Source organism: Canis aureus, chromosome 3 (genome assembly GCF_053574225.1).
Source record: "Canis aureus isolate CA01 chromosome 3, VMU_Caureus_v.1.0, whole genome shotgun sequence".
Lineage (NCBI taxonomy): Eukaryota > Metazoa > Chordata > Mammalia > Carnivora > Canidae > Canis > Canis aureus.
In genome coordinates this window covers 23,618,961-23,633,290 of record NC_135613.1, presented here as the reverse complement: position 1 = coordinate 23,633,290, position 14,330 = coordinate 23,618,961, and the positions used below count along the sequence as shown (strand labels likewise).

At 50.8% G+C, this 14,330-nt stretch overlaps 1 protein-coding gene across 3 annotated transcripts in view; it reads left to right on the top strand.

Annotated features, from left to right (window-relative positions):
• Nucleotides 1–10,933: 10,933 nt before the first annotated feature.
• The window catches only part of KLHDC4 (kelch domain containing 4), a 57,673-nt gene continuing 54,276 nt past the window's right edge, over nt 10,934–14,330 (top strand). For 2 of the 3 annotated variants that reach the window (XM_077891088.1, XM_077891087.1), the window contains exons 1-2: nt 10,934–11,120; nt 13,147–13,238. In XM_077891088.1, the coding sequence (XP_077747214.1) occupies nt 11,025–11,120; nt 13,147–13,238 (188 nt within the window). In that variant the 5' untranslated portion in view covers nt 10,934–11,024. The remainder of the gene's footprint in view (nt 11,121–13,146; nt 13,239–14,330) is intronic. The other variant, XM_077891089.1, reaches the window with a different exon arrangement.

Sequence of the window (14,330 nt, the reverse complement as noted above, 5' to 3'; positions counted from 1 at the left end):
TTGTTCCCTGATTTGCAAAATAAAGCGGGGGTATTCTGCAAGCCCAGCGTGCGCGGGGCAGGGGGGTGGGGGGAGGGAGACCTAAGGAGCTCAGTCTAGAATTAACTGTGTCTCGGCAGAATGGGGGAGAGAGGGGAGCCGGCCTAGCCTGGGCCTGGGCAGCTATGGGGACGCCAGCTCCCATTGCCCTGGTGCCCCATCAGGACCGCAAGAGCGCACGCTGGCAGCAGGTACCCTGTGCCCAGCTCTCCTGGCAGTGCCTCAGCCTTGTCACCCGCCCCAAGTGCTGCTCTCAAATGCCGGCTGGGCAGTGACCCCATGACCCTGGTGCCTGGGGTACAGGAATCCCCTGCTTCCCCACCCGGAGCACAGGGAACACAGCCCAAAGGCCTAGTGACACTGGGTGAGTGGCTCAGAGGTGGGCTCAGGGTTCTGCCCACGGATGGTCCCGTTGGTCCCTGACTCAGAGAAGCAGAGCTCCTCAGCTCAGAGCCCCCCACGCTCTGGCCCCATTTTGCTGGCAGGAGGAAATACAGTGATCTAGCGAATGAGGTCACAGATGATCTGGTTCCCTTGTGCCCAGTGGCCCTGGGACAGGAGACACGAATGCTCTGTGACCTCCTTGGTGCTCTCCTGGGAGACATTTTAATTTCTGCACCTTACCATGTTTTGATGTTTTAAGCCGAACCTGATGATTTGGAGGTGTTTGGGCAAAGTCATTGAGGTTGCTAGCTGACCGGCCTTAAGGAGGGGTCCGGCTGCAGTAAGATACTCTTTTTTTTTTTTTTTTTTCTTCCAGTAAGATATTCTTATACAGAGATGCTCCTTTGTTTCCTAGAGCCAAGAACTCATCCTGCCAGCCTCTACCTGCTGCATGGAAGGGAGTTTCCAATGATGTCCTGTGTCAGCACTTTGGCTGTGGGGCTTGGGGAAGCATCTGGAGGGTGGGCATCAGGGAAACGGAGCTAGCACAAAGGTTCCAGAAGTAGATGCTTGGAAATGCTACTCTGAGCATTGTGAGGGCCCCAAAGGGGCACAGTCACAGGAGTGAGGGGGACTCTCACAGAGGCTTTAATCCCTACCTCCACCCTGGATTCTAGATGATTCCCATCTGAGAGGACTCTGCATCTGCATATCTCGGCAACGTACAGCATAACAGCCTGTGGTTTATACTAAGTAGTGAATGACTGATACTTTAAGAATCTTGAAAGCAAGGCGACTGGAGTGATAAGGACACCAGTGTTTCCCTAAAAGGTTAGAGGAAGGTTAGTGTGTGTGTGTGTGTGTGTGTGCCCGAAGTGGGGGTGTAGGGAGAATGTCAAATGAATGCCCCCAGTAGCCTTCACCCACAGCCAGATGTCGCCTAAGAGACGCTGGGAATTCCTGAGAGAGGCAGACGGCGCCTCCAGGCTCAGGACCTAAGCTGGGTGGGATGGTTTAGGGTCTGCACTCTGAGAAGTGAGCTGTGTCTAAATGCGGTGTCGAATCCTGCTTGGGATCCTGAATGAGACCAGACAAAGGACATTAGTGGATAGGCCAGCAAAATCCAAATGATGTCTGGAGTGTAGCCAATAGCCATGCCCCACTGTGGCCTTCTCTGTTTCGATCAAGTCGCCATGGTCATGCAGGATGAACACACAAGAACTCTCGGAACTATCTTGGCAGCTTTCCAGCAAATCTAAAATTATTTCAAGACAACACACACGTATCTGATTAAAAACAAACCCCAATTGAGCCGCAGGTGAAAGTGCTGGGAGGCTGGGGCAAGTGGAAGGGGCAGGCAGGTGTGCAGAGGGCGGAAGCCGCCAGAAAGCCCCTTGCAAGCCCCGTGCAGAAGGGCGTGTGGTCGTCTGCAGGAAGCTGCGAGGCTACCTCTCTGGAGCACGGCACTTCGATGACGGAGATTCTAATGTTGACAGTCAGGGTCACGAGGAAGCCAACAGCCTTTGCCCTGAGCCCTTGGCCGTCGCTTACCTCTCCTGTCAGGATCCTTTCTGCACCATCTGTCTTCAGAGCATTTGAGCAAACAAACTCGCAGGTTTCCACGAACACTAGGCTATGGTAATGCGGGGGATGCCAAACATCCTGGGATCTGGCTGGAGCCCTCTCCCCCGATTCTGTCCGTGTTACAGGGCTGCAGCCAAGCCCACCCCCACCCCCCTCCCCCTCCAATCTATGATCTGCTTTGGGGAGTGTGAACACCTGCAGGCTCAACTCCTCTCAATCAGTCCCGTGAAACTATTGCTAAGTCTGCGCTCAAGCCCCTCTGGAAACACAAAGGGAAAACATAGATGTGGCTTCTAACACATTCTTCATTTGGGAGGTGAGAGCGAACGGGAAAAGCTCCTTTTCCCAGCCGTCTCCCGCGCGGGTGCCCTGGCGGCCGGCCTGCCCTGAGGCCCCCATCCACCCCGGGACCGGGCTTGCCCGCGGAGGCTGCATTCCTAGGGCCAGACTGTCTCCGGCTCCGACAGCACGTGGAGATGATGCAAGGCTTGCCAGAGTTGGGGCTCGCTGAGCCGACCGTGTTGCCCAGCTTCCCTCTACTGGCCAACCCTGGCTTTGCAGGCTGATGATTCTCATGACCAAATTTTGAAGGGGTGTTGCATCAGAAACCAGAGCCAGGGGAAACGAAGGTCCTGCCGGCTCCGGGGCGTGTGTGACACAGGCCACCGCCACCTGCAAGTGCCTCTAAAGGCTACTTGGCTGTGAGGTGGGGGTGGTGGGGTGATGCTCACCTCCCGGGCTCCTTTCTCATTGTGAGCACTGCGTCCACAGTCCCATAGCCCTGGGCCTGGCTGGGGGCCCACCAGGACCAGGGCCCGTTCCTCACCTCTAAGGAAGCTCTACCTGCTGTTGCTGCTCTATCTGCGCTGACGTCCCGTCCCTTGACCCTTTGTGCCCAAGTTCTTGGCCCACAACAGGGTCAGACTGTCTCTGTCCAATGGCCACCCAAGACCCGCAGACCAGAGTGGTCTAATGCCAAGAGGAAATGAGACACCCCACCTTTTCCTTTCAAGAACATTGGTGCAAGAAATGCAGACCCCTGTGACTTCCCAGTGAGGAGGGGGGGGGATCAGGCAGGGTCAAGGGTCAGAAATGGGGAGGTGTCGGGGGCAGGGAGAAGATGCCCAGGTCACATACTCCCTGGTAATTTTATTAGTTTTTTAAAAGAATTTTTTTATGTATTCATTCATGAGAGACAGAGAGGCAGAGACACAGGTAGAGGGAGAAGCAGGCTCCCTGCCCAATGGGGGACATGATCCCAGGACCCCGGATCATTACCTGAGCCAAAGGCAGATGCTCGACCACTGAGCTGCCCTGGTGTCCCAGTCCCTGGTAATTTTATTTTAAGATTTTTATTTTTTTATTTTATTTTATTTTATTTTTTAAGATTTATTTATTTACTTAGAGAGAGAGAAAGGTAGAGACACAGGCAGATGGAGAGGAGAAGCAGGCTCCAAGCAGGGAGCCCGAGTGGGACTCGATCCCAGGTCTCCAGGATCACACCCCAGGCTGCAGGAGGCGCCAAACTGCTGCGCCACCGGGGCTGCCCTAAGATTTTTATTTATTTATTTGAGAGAGACAGAGAGAGCGTGAACACAGGAGCACAAGTAGGGGGAAGGGGCAGAGGGAGAAGTAGACCCCCCACTGAGCAGGGAGCTGACCTCACCAGCCATAGGGCTCCATCCCAGGACCCCGGGGATCACGACCTGAGCTGAAGGCAGACACTTAACCGACTAAGCCACCCAGAAGCTCCGATCCCTGGTAATTTTAAAGTGTGGTAATGCTTTTCTCACTTTTGCTAGTTTTTTAATTTATTTTTTGTTATGTTTATTAATATATATATTTCTCAGGTTTGATTTTTAAGAAATCTCTACGCCCAACGTAGGGCTTGAGCTCACAACCCCAAGATCAAAAGTCATACGTTCTCCCCACCGAGCCAACCCGGCACCCCTATGTTTATCAAATATAAGTGTGGGGCAGCCTGGGTGGCTATATATATTTATATATATAAATGTGAAGGTGGCCGGGCTGCCTGTGGGCCAAGCCGCTTCTCCCTGGGAAGGGTCACGTTCGCCCCCTGCAGGCCGCACAGCCTGGCAGTGGGTGTTTCCTAGTCCCTGTGGGACCCTCAGCCACATCCGGAAGACCGGCTTGCCTGCCAGGAAGCCACTTTTAAGACGCATGAGTCACAGTCATGGAGCAGCTTGTGATGGCACCAGGGGCTTGGCGGGCTGGCCCTGTGAGACTGTGGTGTTAGTGTGTCCACTAAGCCTACTGTCCCGGAGGAGGTGGGCTTTGGCAGCTATAAGCTGACTCCCAGCACTGGTCATAAAGGCTTGCTACTTTTTTGAAAGTATGGAGGGTGACACTATATACACACTGATGTGAAAAGGTGCATTGGTGTTATCACTGTGCTGGATTTTGAATTTTTAAGATTTTATTTATGTATTCATGAGAGACACAGAGAGAGGCAGAGACATAGGCAGAGGGAGAAGGAGGCTCCCTGCTGGGAGCCCAATGGGGTACTCGATTCCAAGACCTCGGATCATCTGAGCCAAAGGCAGATGCTCAACCACTGAGCTGCCCAGGTGTCCCTGAATTTTGGCTGTTCTAATAGGTACGAGATGATACGAGATGGTGTCTTCTTGTTTTACTTTGCATTTCTCCAAGGACATAGGACATGGGGCAATCTACATCATCATAAAATCATTAGCTGTCCCTTTGCAGAGAGAGGATAGTTGAGAGACTAGGACATCAGACACACTTTGAGGGGATGTCAGGGGCCCGGATCAGAGGCCCCCGTGGGAGGGTCCCGGCAACAGAGTCAGAGCGTGAGGCCCTCACAGGACTTCACAAAACATCCCTGGTGCTAGGATTTTGCCTTGGGTCAGCCTCCACACTTTCCGGAAGGACCTACATTGTGGTTTTGTTTTCACTGTTAACTGTCTCTTCCTGCTGCCAATTTCTCTGCCTTCCTTCTCAGACTAGGGCAAAAAAATAAACAGGGAAGTGGGGCAGAAACGAAGGAAGGAAAATGTGAGATGTGGTTCAGAGTGGGAGGGGACAGCAGATCTCTTAAAGGATTGGAATTAAATGAGACCATCAAGCCATTGATGTCAAAAGTCCATTCCTAGGGAAGACAGGATTTGCATCTTCTCAAAATTTGCCTGTGAACTCATTCATCTGTCCTGTGTTCTTCCACTGGACTTATTTTCACCTGCATCTCACTTGAGTTTTTTTTTTTTTTAAGATTTTATTTATTTATTCATGAGAGAAACAGAAAGAGACAGAGGCAGAGACATAGGCAGAGAGAAGCAGGCTCCATGCAGGGAACCTGATGTGGGACTCCATCACAGGAGTCCAGGACCACGCCCTGGGCCAAAGGCAGGCGCTAAACCGCTGAGCCATCCAGGGATCCCTCACTTGAGTTTTCAAATATGTGTGGGTCTTAACTCTTTGGAAACCAATGATTCGTGTATAGGGCAGTTTGCTGTACTCAAGCATCCGAGCGCTGAGATACTCCCTTTGTCTGACTGTGCTGGACAAAACTTGCTGCAGCCCTCGTCGGCCATTAGGGGACTTCGTGCATTCACTGTTTACTCATAACTTTTCTCTAACATTTTATTTATTTATTCATGAGAGACACACAGAGAGAGGCAGAGACACAGGCAGAAGGAGAAGCAGGCTCCCTACGGAGACCCTGATGTGGGACTCAATCCCAGGACCCAGGAGCAGGATCTGAGCCAAAGGCAGACCGTCAACCACTGAGCCATCCAGGTATCCGTTTACTCATAATTTGTTAACATTCAACAAACAACCTGACTTGTCTGGGGATACAAAACTGAACAAGACACAGTGGAAGGGAGATTACCAACTAGGGGAAGAGAGCTGCTGCACGTAGGTCCTTCCGACACAAAGGGTCTCTAGTACTCTCAGGATCATTAGAGGAAGTGCATTAGGGAGAACATCCTGACTTACCTAGAAATCAGATCCTGTGACTGTTATTCCTGGCATGTCATAGAAAAACTAGGCAACAATGCACTGATTCAGCATTCAGGAGAAACAAAATTACAACAGTCTTACAATGAACCAGCTCTCAAGAGTCTATTTTTTTTAATCTTTTTATTTTTTTTATTTATTTATGATAGTCACAGAGAGAGGGAGAGAGAGAGAGAGAGAGAGAGAGAGAGAGGCAGAGACACAGGCAGAGGGAGAAACAGGCTCCATGCACCGGGAGCACGACGTGGGATTCAATCCCGGGTCTCCAGGGTCGCGCCCTGAGCCAAAGGCAGGCGCCAAACCGCTGCGCCACCCAGGGATCCCCAGCTCTCAAGAGTCTAATGGAGAAGTTCTTTGTTCAATTGGTCATCTTTTATATGAATTGCATCATTCATTAGTGTGGCCAAGGAGAGGAGGATGTGGTGAGCTCTGTTCCCAGAACGGAGGTTTCACAACTGTGCTTCTGTAAAGGGTTAACACCTGCCTCCACCAGATGGGCTGAGATCAGAGCCCCATGGAGGAAGTGACAGAGAAGCCCTTCTTGAGAGCAAGGAGGTTTTAGTGGGTGCAATTTAACTTCCTAGCCAGGTGGCTGAAATTTAAGGGGATACCATGGATAGCCCTCAGTGTATGTTCATGATGAGGTGATGGAGCTTGGAAACAGACCTAGTTCTGGGGATTCAAGAGCCAGACACTCAAAATAGTGATATTATGGGGATTTTTAAAAACCAGGTTACTTCAAGAATCATCAACGTCTCTAACAACCTGGCAAAGGAGCTTACCTTTTTAAAAACAGATTTAGCTTTAGGGACTGATATGCACTATTCCTTCTACTGCATTTTCTCTCATCTAGTGCCTCTGAGTGCTGCATACAGAAAAGCTGCCTCTGGGCTGTGTTGGGAATGTTGATGCGACAGTCACCACAAAAAGGGCATGAACTTGCAGGCTCACATGGGTAGCATGCACAGGCCATGGCTTTACTGCAACTTGCTCACCAACTCACTACTGTCCACGTGATGTTAATGGTTGCTCTCATGCCTGTGATGACCATATCCTGCACAGTTCATGTCTGTTCCATCTTCTGTGCTATTGTCCAGATTTTGGGATTTCCTCCTCTCCAGTTTTTGCATCTAACAACTCACAAACTGTCCTTGATCTTCGTGTGATACTCTGGGACCCAGTGAAAAAGAGGACAGGGAGAGAGAAGGGTGAAGAAGGTCCTGAAACATGGGAGCAGGTGAGGGAAAGACAGCTCAGATCATTGCTTATCATTAGTCAGCGGGCAAGTCCCACAAATGCTGAGTGGAAGGGAAGCCTGTGGGTGACTTTGAGGTTTCCTTCTTAGACTTGTCTCTATTTTCCAAATTTTAAAAATTAGTATGTGCTAATTACATAGTGAAAGATATCATTTTTTAAAAAATGGAAGTAAGGCTGTAACACGGCAGACTGGGTTATGTGAGCCAATCCTCCCATTCAAAGCAACTAAAAATGCTGGATAAATGTTGAAGTGAGCTTCTTAAAGGCATTTAGAAACCGAGGAGTAAAGCATCACATCAGAACCCAACAGAAAGGAGAAGCAAAAATATTGGGTTGAAACTAGGTACTGCAAATGGCTTTTGTTTCCAGGCATGAGCATGTGTTGCCATGCTTGACTTTGGTTTTGACAGCCTCAAAGGGCAAGGAAAACATTTATAAAGGCCAAGGCTGCCCAGGTGGGATCTAAGAGGATTAAGAGGACTTCAGATTAAGCTAAGGTCCTATGAGCTGTGCCTGCAGGTGAGCATGGAGCAGAAGAAACCCTGCCCCCCAGTACTTGGGGGGGCACAAGAACACCATCTCGGTACTGAGCAGGGTGGGAAGGAAAGATCTGGGGTACTGTAACCACATCCCAGCCCTTCCTTGGATTTTTAGCCTAAATTTGCTTTGCCCGGGCTGCCAAAAAGACAGATACGATGGAGTTGAGCGAAGGACCCATGAACTAGTAAATAAATCAGAAAGAATTATCCAGAATGCAGCGACAAACACATGGAAAATGGAGATTAGTTAAGAGGCCTGAAACAGAGACCGAGAGAAAAGATGTCATGTATTTTACTGGAGCTCCAGAAGAGGAAAGAACAGCATCCTCTAAAGAGAAAATGGTAGAGCCGTCTCCAGCTTCATGAAGCCTGCCAAACCCAAGCAGGATAAAAAGTAACATCTAAATATATCTTAGTAAAGCTGAAGGCAACAAGAATGAAGATAAAATCATAAAAGCAGTTAAAGGGGGGCAGCCCCGTGGCCCAGCGGTTTAGCGCCGCCTTCAGCCCAGGGTGTGATCCTGGAGATCTGGAATCGAGTCCCACGTCAGGTTCCCTGCATGGAGCCTGCTTCTCCTTCTGCCTGTGTCTCTGCCTCTCTCTCTCTCCTTCTCTCTGTGTCTCTCATAAATAAATAAATAACATCCTAAAAAAAAAAAAAAAAAAAAAGGCAGTTAAAGGAAAAGTGAAACTTTTCAGAAAGGCTTTTGGAAAATCTCCAGATATCTGGAAACAAAATAATACACTTCCAAGTAAACCCGGGGACATAAAAAGAAATCAAAAAGGAAATTAGGACGTATCTTGAACTGAATGAGAAAAATCACAACACATATTAAAATTCATAAGATGCCCCTGAAACAGCATTTAAAAGATGGAGAGCGGTAAACCCTTAGACATCTCAAATCAAGGAATTAGAAAAAGATAACAGAAAGGTCCCCAGATATTTGGAAATTACACAGCACACTCCAGAGAGGAAAGAATTTTGCTGTCAGCCTTGATGGGGCAATGAAACTGGATTTTCTTTTCCCTCAGATGTCCAGAACACTGGACGAATGTGTGAAACAATCATTTGATTTCCCTCCCTCTCCTTCCCTCTTCCTCGGTTCATTCAAAAAGCATATGAGGAGCGTCGTGTTTATCTGTCTTGTTAGAACCGAAGCTCCTGGAAGCTGGTGGCTGAGTTCCGTGTTGTATCTCGTGTTTTGGCACAATGGTCACATGCTGCCGTGTCCACTTCATGTGTGACATGAGGGGATTGCCAGCCAGCCCAAAACCATGACTTCACAGCACACGGAACCATCTTAAGTTTGTATTTTGCCAAACTTTTTAAAGTTTTTTCGTTATTTTGCTTGATTCTCCCAAGAATTTTGTGTAGTAGGTGGGCTGGCTAAATATTCTCCCTTTCCCAGATGGTAAACATCTATACCACACTTGGGAGGATTTTCCAATTACACTGATTTGTGGCGAGGGTAATGAGTTAGTTCAATCGGTACTTTTTCTCCTCTGGGTTTCAACTTGAAGACAGCAGAGGGCGCCTCACCACCCAAAAGATACACTAACAGTTCAGGATGGCTCTAAGACAATCCATTAAAGTTTCAAAAATATGATTTCACTAAAATAGGACCATGTTTAATCTTTTTACTATTTTGGGATTATGATCTCATTTTAAATGTCCTAGCCTCTCTGTGTCTGGGTAATGAGAATTTCAACATCATGTAAATCACCATGACTCATATTCAAGGGTCTTCCAGCTCAGCCTCAAGCTCTTTCCGATAATAAAAGCATTAAACCATGTTGCACTAGAAGGAGAGCGGGGCAATATCAAGGACTTGGCCTTTTGTAGCTCACTGAGATAATCACATCTGGAGGCTCTGGAGCCTGCTGAGCCTAAAATTCTGTAGCTTTCCTTCTTTTCTTTTTTTTTAAGATTTTATTTATTTATTCACTAGAGACACAGGCAGAGGGAGGAGCAGGCTCAATGCGGGATTCGACCCCAGGATCACCACCCGAGCCACCCAGGCGCACCTATCGCTCCTCTCATAAACCTCTAACGGGTTACTTCCCCCATCATCACACATGGTCTTCTCATCCACGAGCAGCGCTGGACAAAGAGGCAGCCTGAAGCCTCCTCTTCCCATAATTTCCCCCAAACTTCATAATTCTTTTTAAATAACTTGGTTTACGGACGAGGGTTGGAGTTGGGTAAAGTATTATACATTTTGGGGGGATGAGCAGTTGATTGGATCTGTCAACCTTAAAAATAAAAGTTATTGGGGATCCCCGGGTGGCTCAGCGATTGAGCACTCGCCTTCGGCCCAGGGCGCGACCCTGGGGTCCCGGAATTGAGTCCCACGTCGGGCTCCCTGCATGGAGCCTGCTTCTCCCTCTGCCTGTGTCTCATGAATAAATAAAACCTTAAAAAAAGTAAAATAAATGAAAGTCATTCTATCACACACGTGGGCTCGCCCGGCCACGGCGGCGGAGCTGCAGCAGCACAGGGCGGGCCGGCGAGGCCGCAGCAAGGGCGGCGGAGAGCAGCGGTGCTCTGTGCGGCGGGGGGGATGGGGGTGGGGGTGGGGGTCGCTGTGGGCCCGGGCCGAGGCCCCAGGGCAGCCGGGGTCCTCCCGCGGCGGGCTCCTCCTTGCAGCGCGCGCATCTGTCCGCTGGGGTCCCCGACGGTCGCCTCGCCGGGTCAGTGACCCTCCAGGCCTGCCCCCCTCGGCCCCCTCGGTCGGGGGGGGGGGGGGCTCCGTTTCACCAGTTGTCACAGCTCCGAGGCCAGGCCTGCAGGCTGAGCGCGCCGTGGCGACCGCACAGGCCCGCCTGACCTGGTCGTCGATCCGCTCCACTTCCCGGCGACCCGGCCTAGTAACGCCGACAACGGTCGTTCACTCCGCCCACGTCCTACGCGCGGCCTTCCCGCGCTAAGGCTGCTCCGGCGAAATCCCAGAGCGCAGCGGGCCGCCTGGGGCCCCCGGGCTCGGGGGGCTGACCCTTCGCCCGGGTCAACCCTGCGCGGGGGGCCAAGCAACCTACCAGCTCTGCGGCCATCCCCGGGGCCCACGGTCCGGAAGCGCGGGCGGCGAGCGGGCCGGACGTGACGCGTTTCCGCGCGCCGGCTTCCGGCCCCGACCCCCGCGAGCGCGTATTTCCGGCGCGCCGCTTCGCGGCTCTGCGCTGTGCGCCCCTCTGGGAGTCCCGGTGTTTCCTCGGACGGGCGCGATGGGCAAGAAGGGCAAAAAGGAGAAGGGCCGCGGGGCGGAGAAGACGGCCGCCAAGATGGAGAGAAAGGTGTCCAAGCGCTCGCGGAAGGAGGAGGTGAGCGGGGCTGGCGCCACGCGGTGCGCGGAGCTGGGGTCCGCGTCCCGGTGGGCTTCCCTCGGCCGCGAGGCGAGAGGGCCCGGGTGCAGCGGCGCGCCTCGGCGTCTGGGTGTCTGGAGCGAGGCCCTTCGCCTCCCAGCTCTCTGCGCATGACGACCCTCGCTGCCGCCCTGAGCCTCAGTGGCACCAGGTGCAGCGGTGGGGGTCCCGGAGCTCCCGGGTAACCCCGCCGCCTTCTCTCTCCAGCCCCCCAGCCTCAGTGGCACCAGGTGCAGCGGTGGGGGTCCCAGGGCACCTGGGGTAACCCTGCTGCCTTCTCTCTCCAGCCCCCCAGCTGAAGTAGGGATCGTGACTGTGTTGCCTGGGTGGGGTGCTGGCACAGAGGCAGGGTTAATTTGTGGGGCATTTTAGAACAGTGCGCGGCACATCGTAAGCAGTCAGTAACCGTTAGCTGGTTTTTACTCGCGTTCCCATCTCTCTGCAGCTCCTGGTCCTTAGGAGATGCCAGTGGCTGCTCTATGGAAAGGGCCTGTCAGGCCTGGGACTTTGCTTGTTGCTTTCATTAGTCCTCAAAACAACCCTCCAGGTCACTGGTCATCTCATTAGGCCATACCCACAGAGGATGCTGTCCCCTTCTCAAAGTCAGCTGTTTCGTGTAAAGTCATCAGGAGAGTGCATATTGGGGAAATGTGGAAACTGCCACAATGTGGTTACACATGTGAAGGCTTGCTTACCTTGGACAAACTCTCAGCTACACAAAGACATTTTTTTGTGGAACAAAAAAGTTGCAAGAGAATGCACAGTATGATCCTGGTGACATGAAATTGAAAAACGTGAATAATTAACATGTATCACTTAGAGATATGTTTAGCTGTACTAAAAGTATGAAGAAATTCATGAGGGTAAGGAGCACTCCATTCCAAATATAGTGGCTGCTTCCTGGGGGCTCACTTCACACATGGGAGGTGGCAGGCGGGCTGCAGGTATCTGTTCAGGCTGAGGAATGTGGCGTTCTGATGAAAGGAACCGAGGAAGCCCATGCTGCTTGCAGTCAGCAGGTGGGGTGGGAAATAGGCAGTATGGTCTGGAAGTGTTCTTAGGTGCAGGAAGGACATCTGCCTCCATTGTGGAATGTAGAACTGGGGAGTGAGGGCTCTGGGGTTGGGGAGAGAGGAGAAGCAGCGAAGAAGGAGGTGGGAACACATCTCAGATCCCAGCATGAGCACAGGGAAGAGAGTAAGCATTCCAGAGGAAAATAAGGTTGGAAGTGATGCACAGGTCCCACATCCCTGGGTGTGTGTGTGTGTGTGTTTGTGTGTGTTAGTAGATGCAGGCCCCACGTCCCTAGGGGTGTGCGTGTGTGTGATCACTAGTGGATGCAGGGCTATGGCTCTGGACTGGGAGGAGGAAGAAGACCAGGTTCCAGTGCTGCCCAGATGGACAGGTTAATTGGCACCTTCTAAATCTGTTTCTGCAGTTGTAAAAATAGAGCCCTTCTTATCCGGAATGGCTGCCGCTCATAAGTGCTGAGCTCTAACCGTGTGGCGCAGTTCTAAATAGACAGGTCTTGCTTGGAACTCACCTGTTGTTATTTTGATGGAGGGAGGTGGAAACAAGATAAAAACGTGAGCAGGGGAAGTCTCAGACACTGTGATGCAGACAACAAAACGTGTGGTGGGGTGGCTAGGGCTGGCCTGGTGAGAAGTGGTTGAAGGTGCTGCCAGGAAGTCAGGGAGGGCTTGTCTAAATGGAAGGCTCTTTATGCACACTGTGAGCATTTGGGTGAGATGGTCCAGGCAGTGTGCGTGCATCTATGTGTACTTCTGAGAAAACTGCCTATAGGGTCAGTCTCAATATTTTTGCAAGCGTCAGAGTCTGTATTCCTGAAATGGGAGGAACATGTCATCACCCCCAGATCTGACTGGACCCTGGGCAGGTCGGACAGAGTGGGAAGGGTGACCCAGGTTTTTGTGTGAGAGGGTTTAAGAACATGTCTCAGGTATGACTTTTTGTTTGCCTGTAGGAAGATCTTGAAGCTCTGATAGCCCATTTCCAGACGCTGGATGCCACCAGGACTCAGATCGTGGAAACACCATGCCCCCCACCTTCACCAAGGTAAGTGAGCCAGGGCTCTTCGTTCTAGCTTCTGACGAATTTCTTGTGTATGTTGGAAAACCACTTTAAATGGGCTCCATTTTTCTTCAGTAGACAGACGCATGGAATGTTTTCCTCATTAAAACCCATTCCCGGGGATCCCTGGGTGGCTCAGTGGTTTAGCACCCGCCTTCGGCCTGGAGCCTGATCCTGGAGTACTGGGATGGAGTCCCACATCAGGCCCCCTGCATGGAGCCTGCTTCTCCCTCTGTCTGTGTCTCTGCCCCCCCCCCCCCCCATCTCTCATGAATAAATAAAATCTTTAAAAAATATATTTAAAAAAAAAATAATCATTCCCATTGTAGATAAACTCCCTCAAATTCACCTTTCTTCTGAAGAGTGGGAGTGAGGCTTTTGAGTTCTCTTCTCACGAGAAACACAGTCGCCCCGCTCAGTTGCTCAGCAGGGATGCGCCATTCAAAAGTTGTCTAGCTGATCACAGTTCCTGGACTAGAACGTTGCCCCAGTGAGCTCTTCGGTTTTTAAAATGTTTCAGAAGTGTGTGTCACAGGCATAGTTTCGTGTTGCTCTTTGTAATGACAAGTGTGATTTTGAAACATAAATATGTTAAGCCATTTTGAATGAATTTGTAAATTAGGTAAAGAATTCGAGAGTCTTCTATAGGATTTCAGGTACTTGTGGGATGAGCTAAAATGAGCAGGCTTTGGTTTTCCTCTGTGTCAATTCCTGTTCTCTCAGCTTCTGTATTCCAGCTCTGTTATCAATTGATTAGGGCCCTGTAATTCTTGTATTTTCCACTGCAGGGTAGAGGGAAAACCCTGAATGCACTGAGTTAGGAACAGGAAAGATCAAATGACCCCAGAAAAGATCCCATGTTCTTTAGAGAAGGGGAAATGCATTAACTTCACAAGCAAATGAGACTGGTTTGGTTGAGAAATTATTTGCTTCCTTTCCCTCAGAGTACAAATTACTAGTGTTGTCATAAAAGAGGTTGATCTTACTAGAGCTGCTGCCAGCCCAAGTGGAGGCTGGGGTCTAGCACTTCAGGAAGGGGGGCTGATTGCAGCTCCCATGCCCCAATCCCACCTGTCA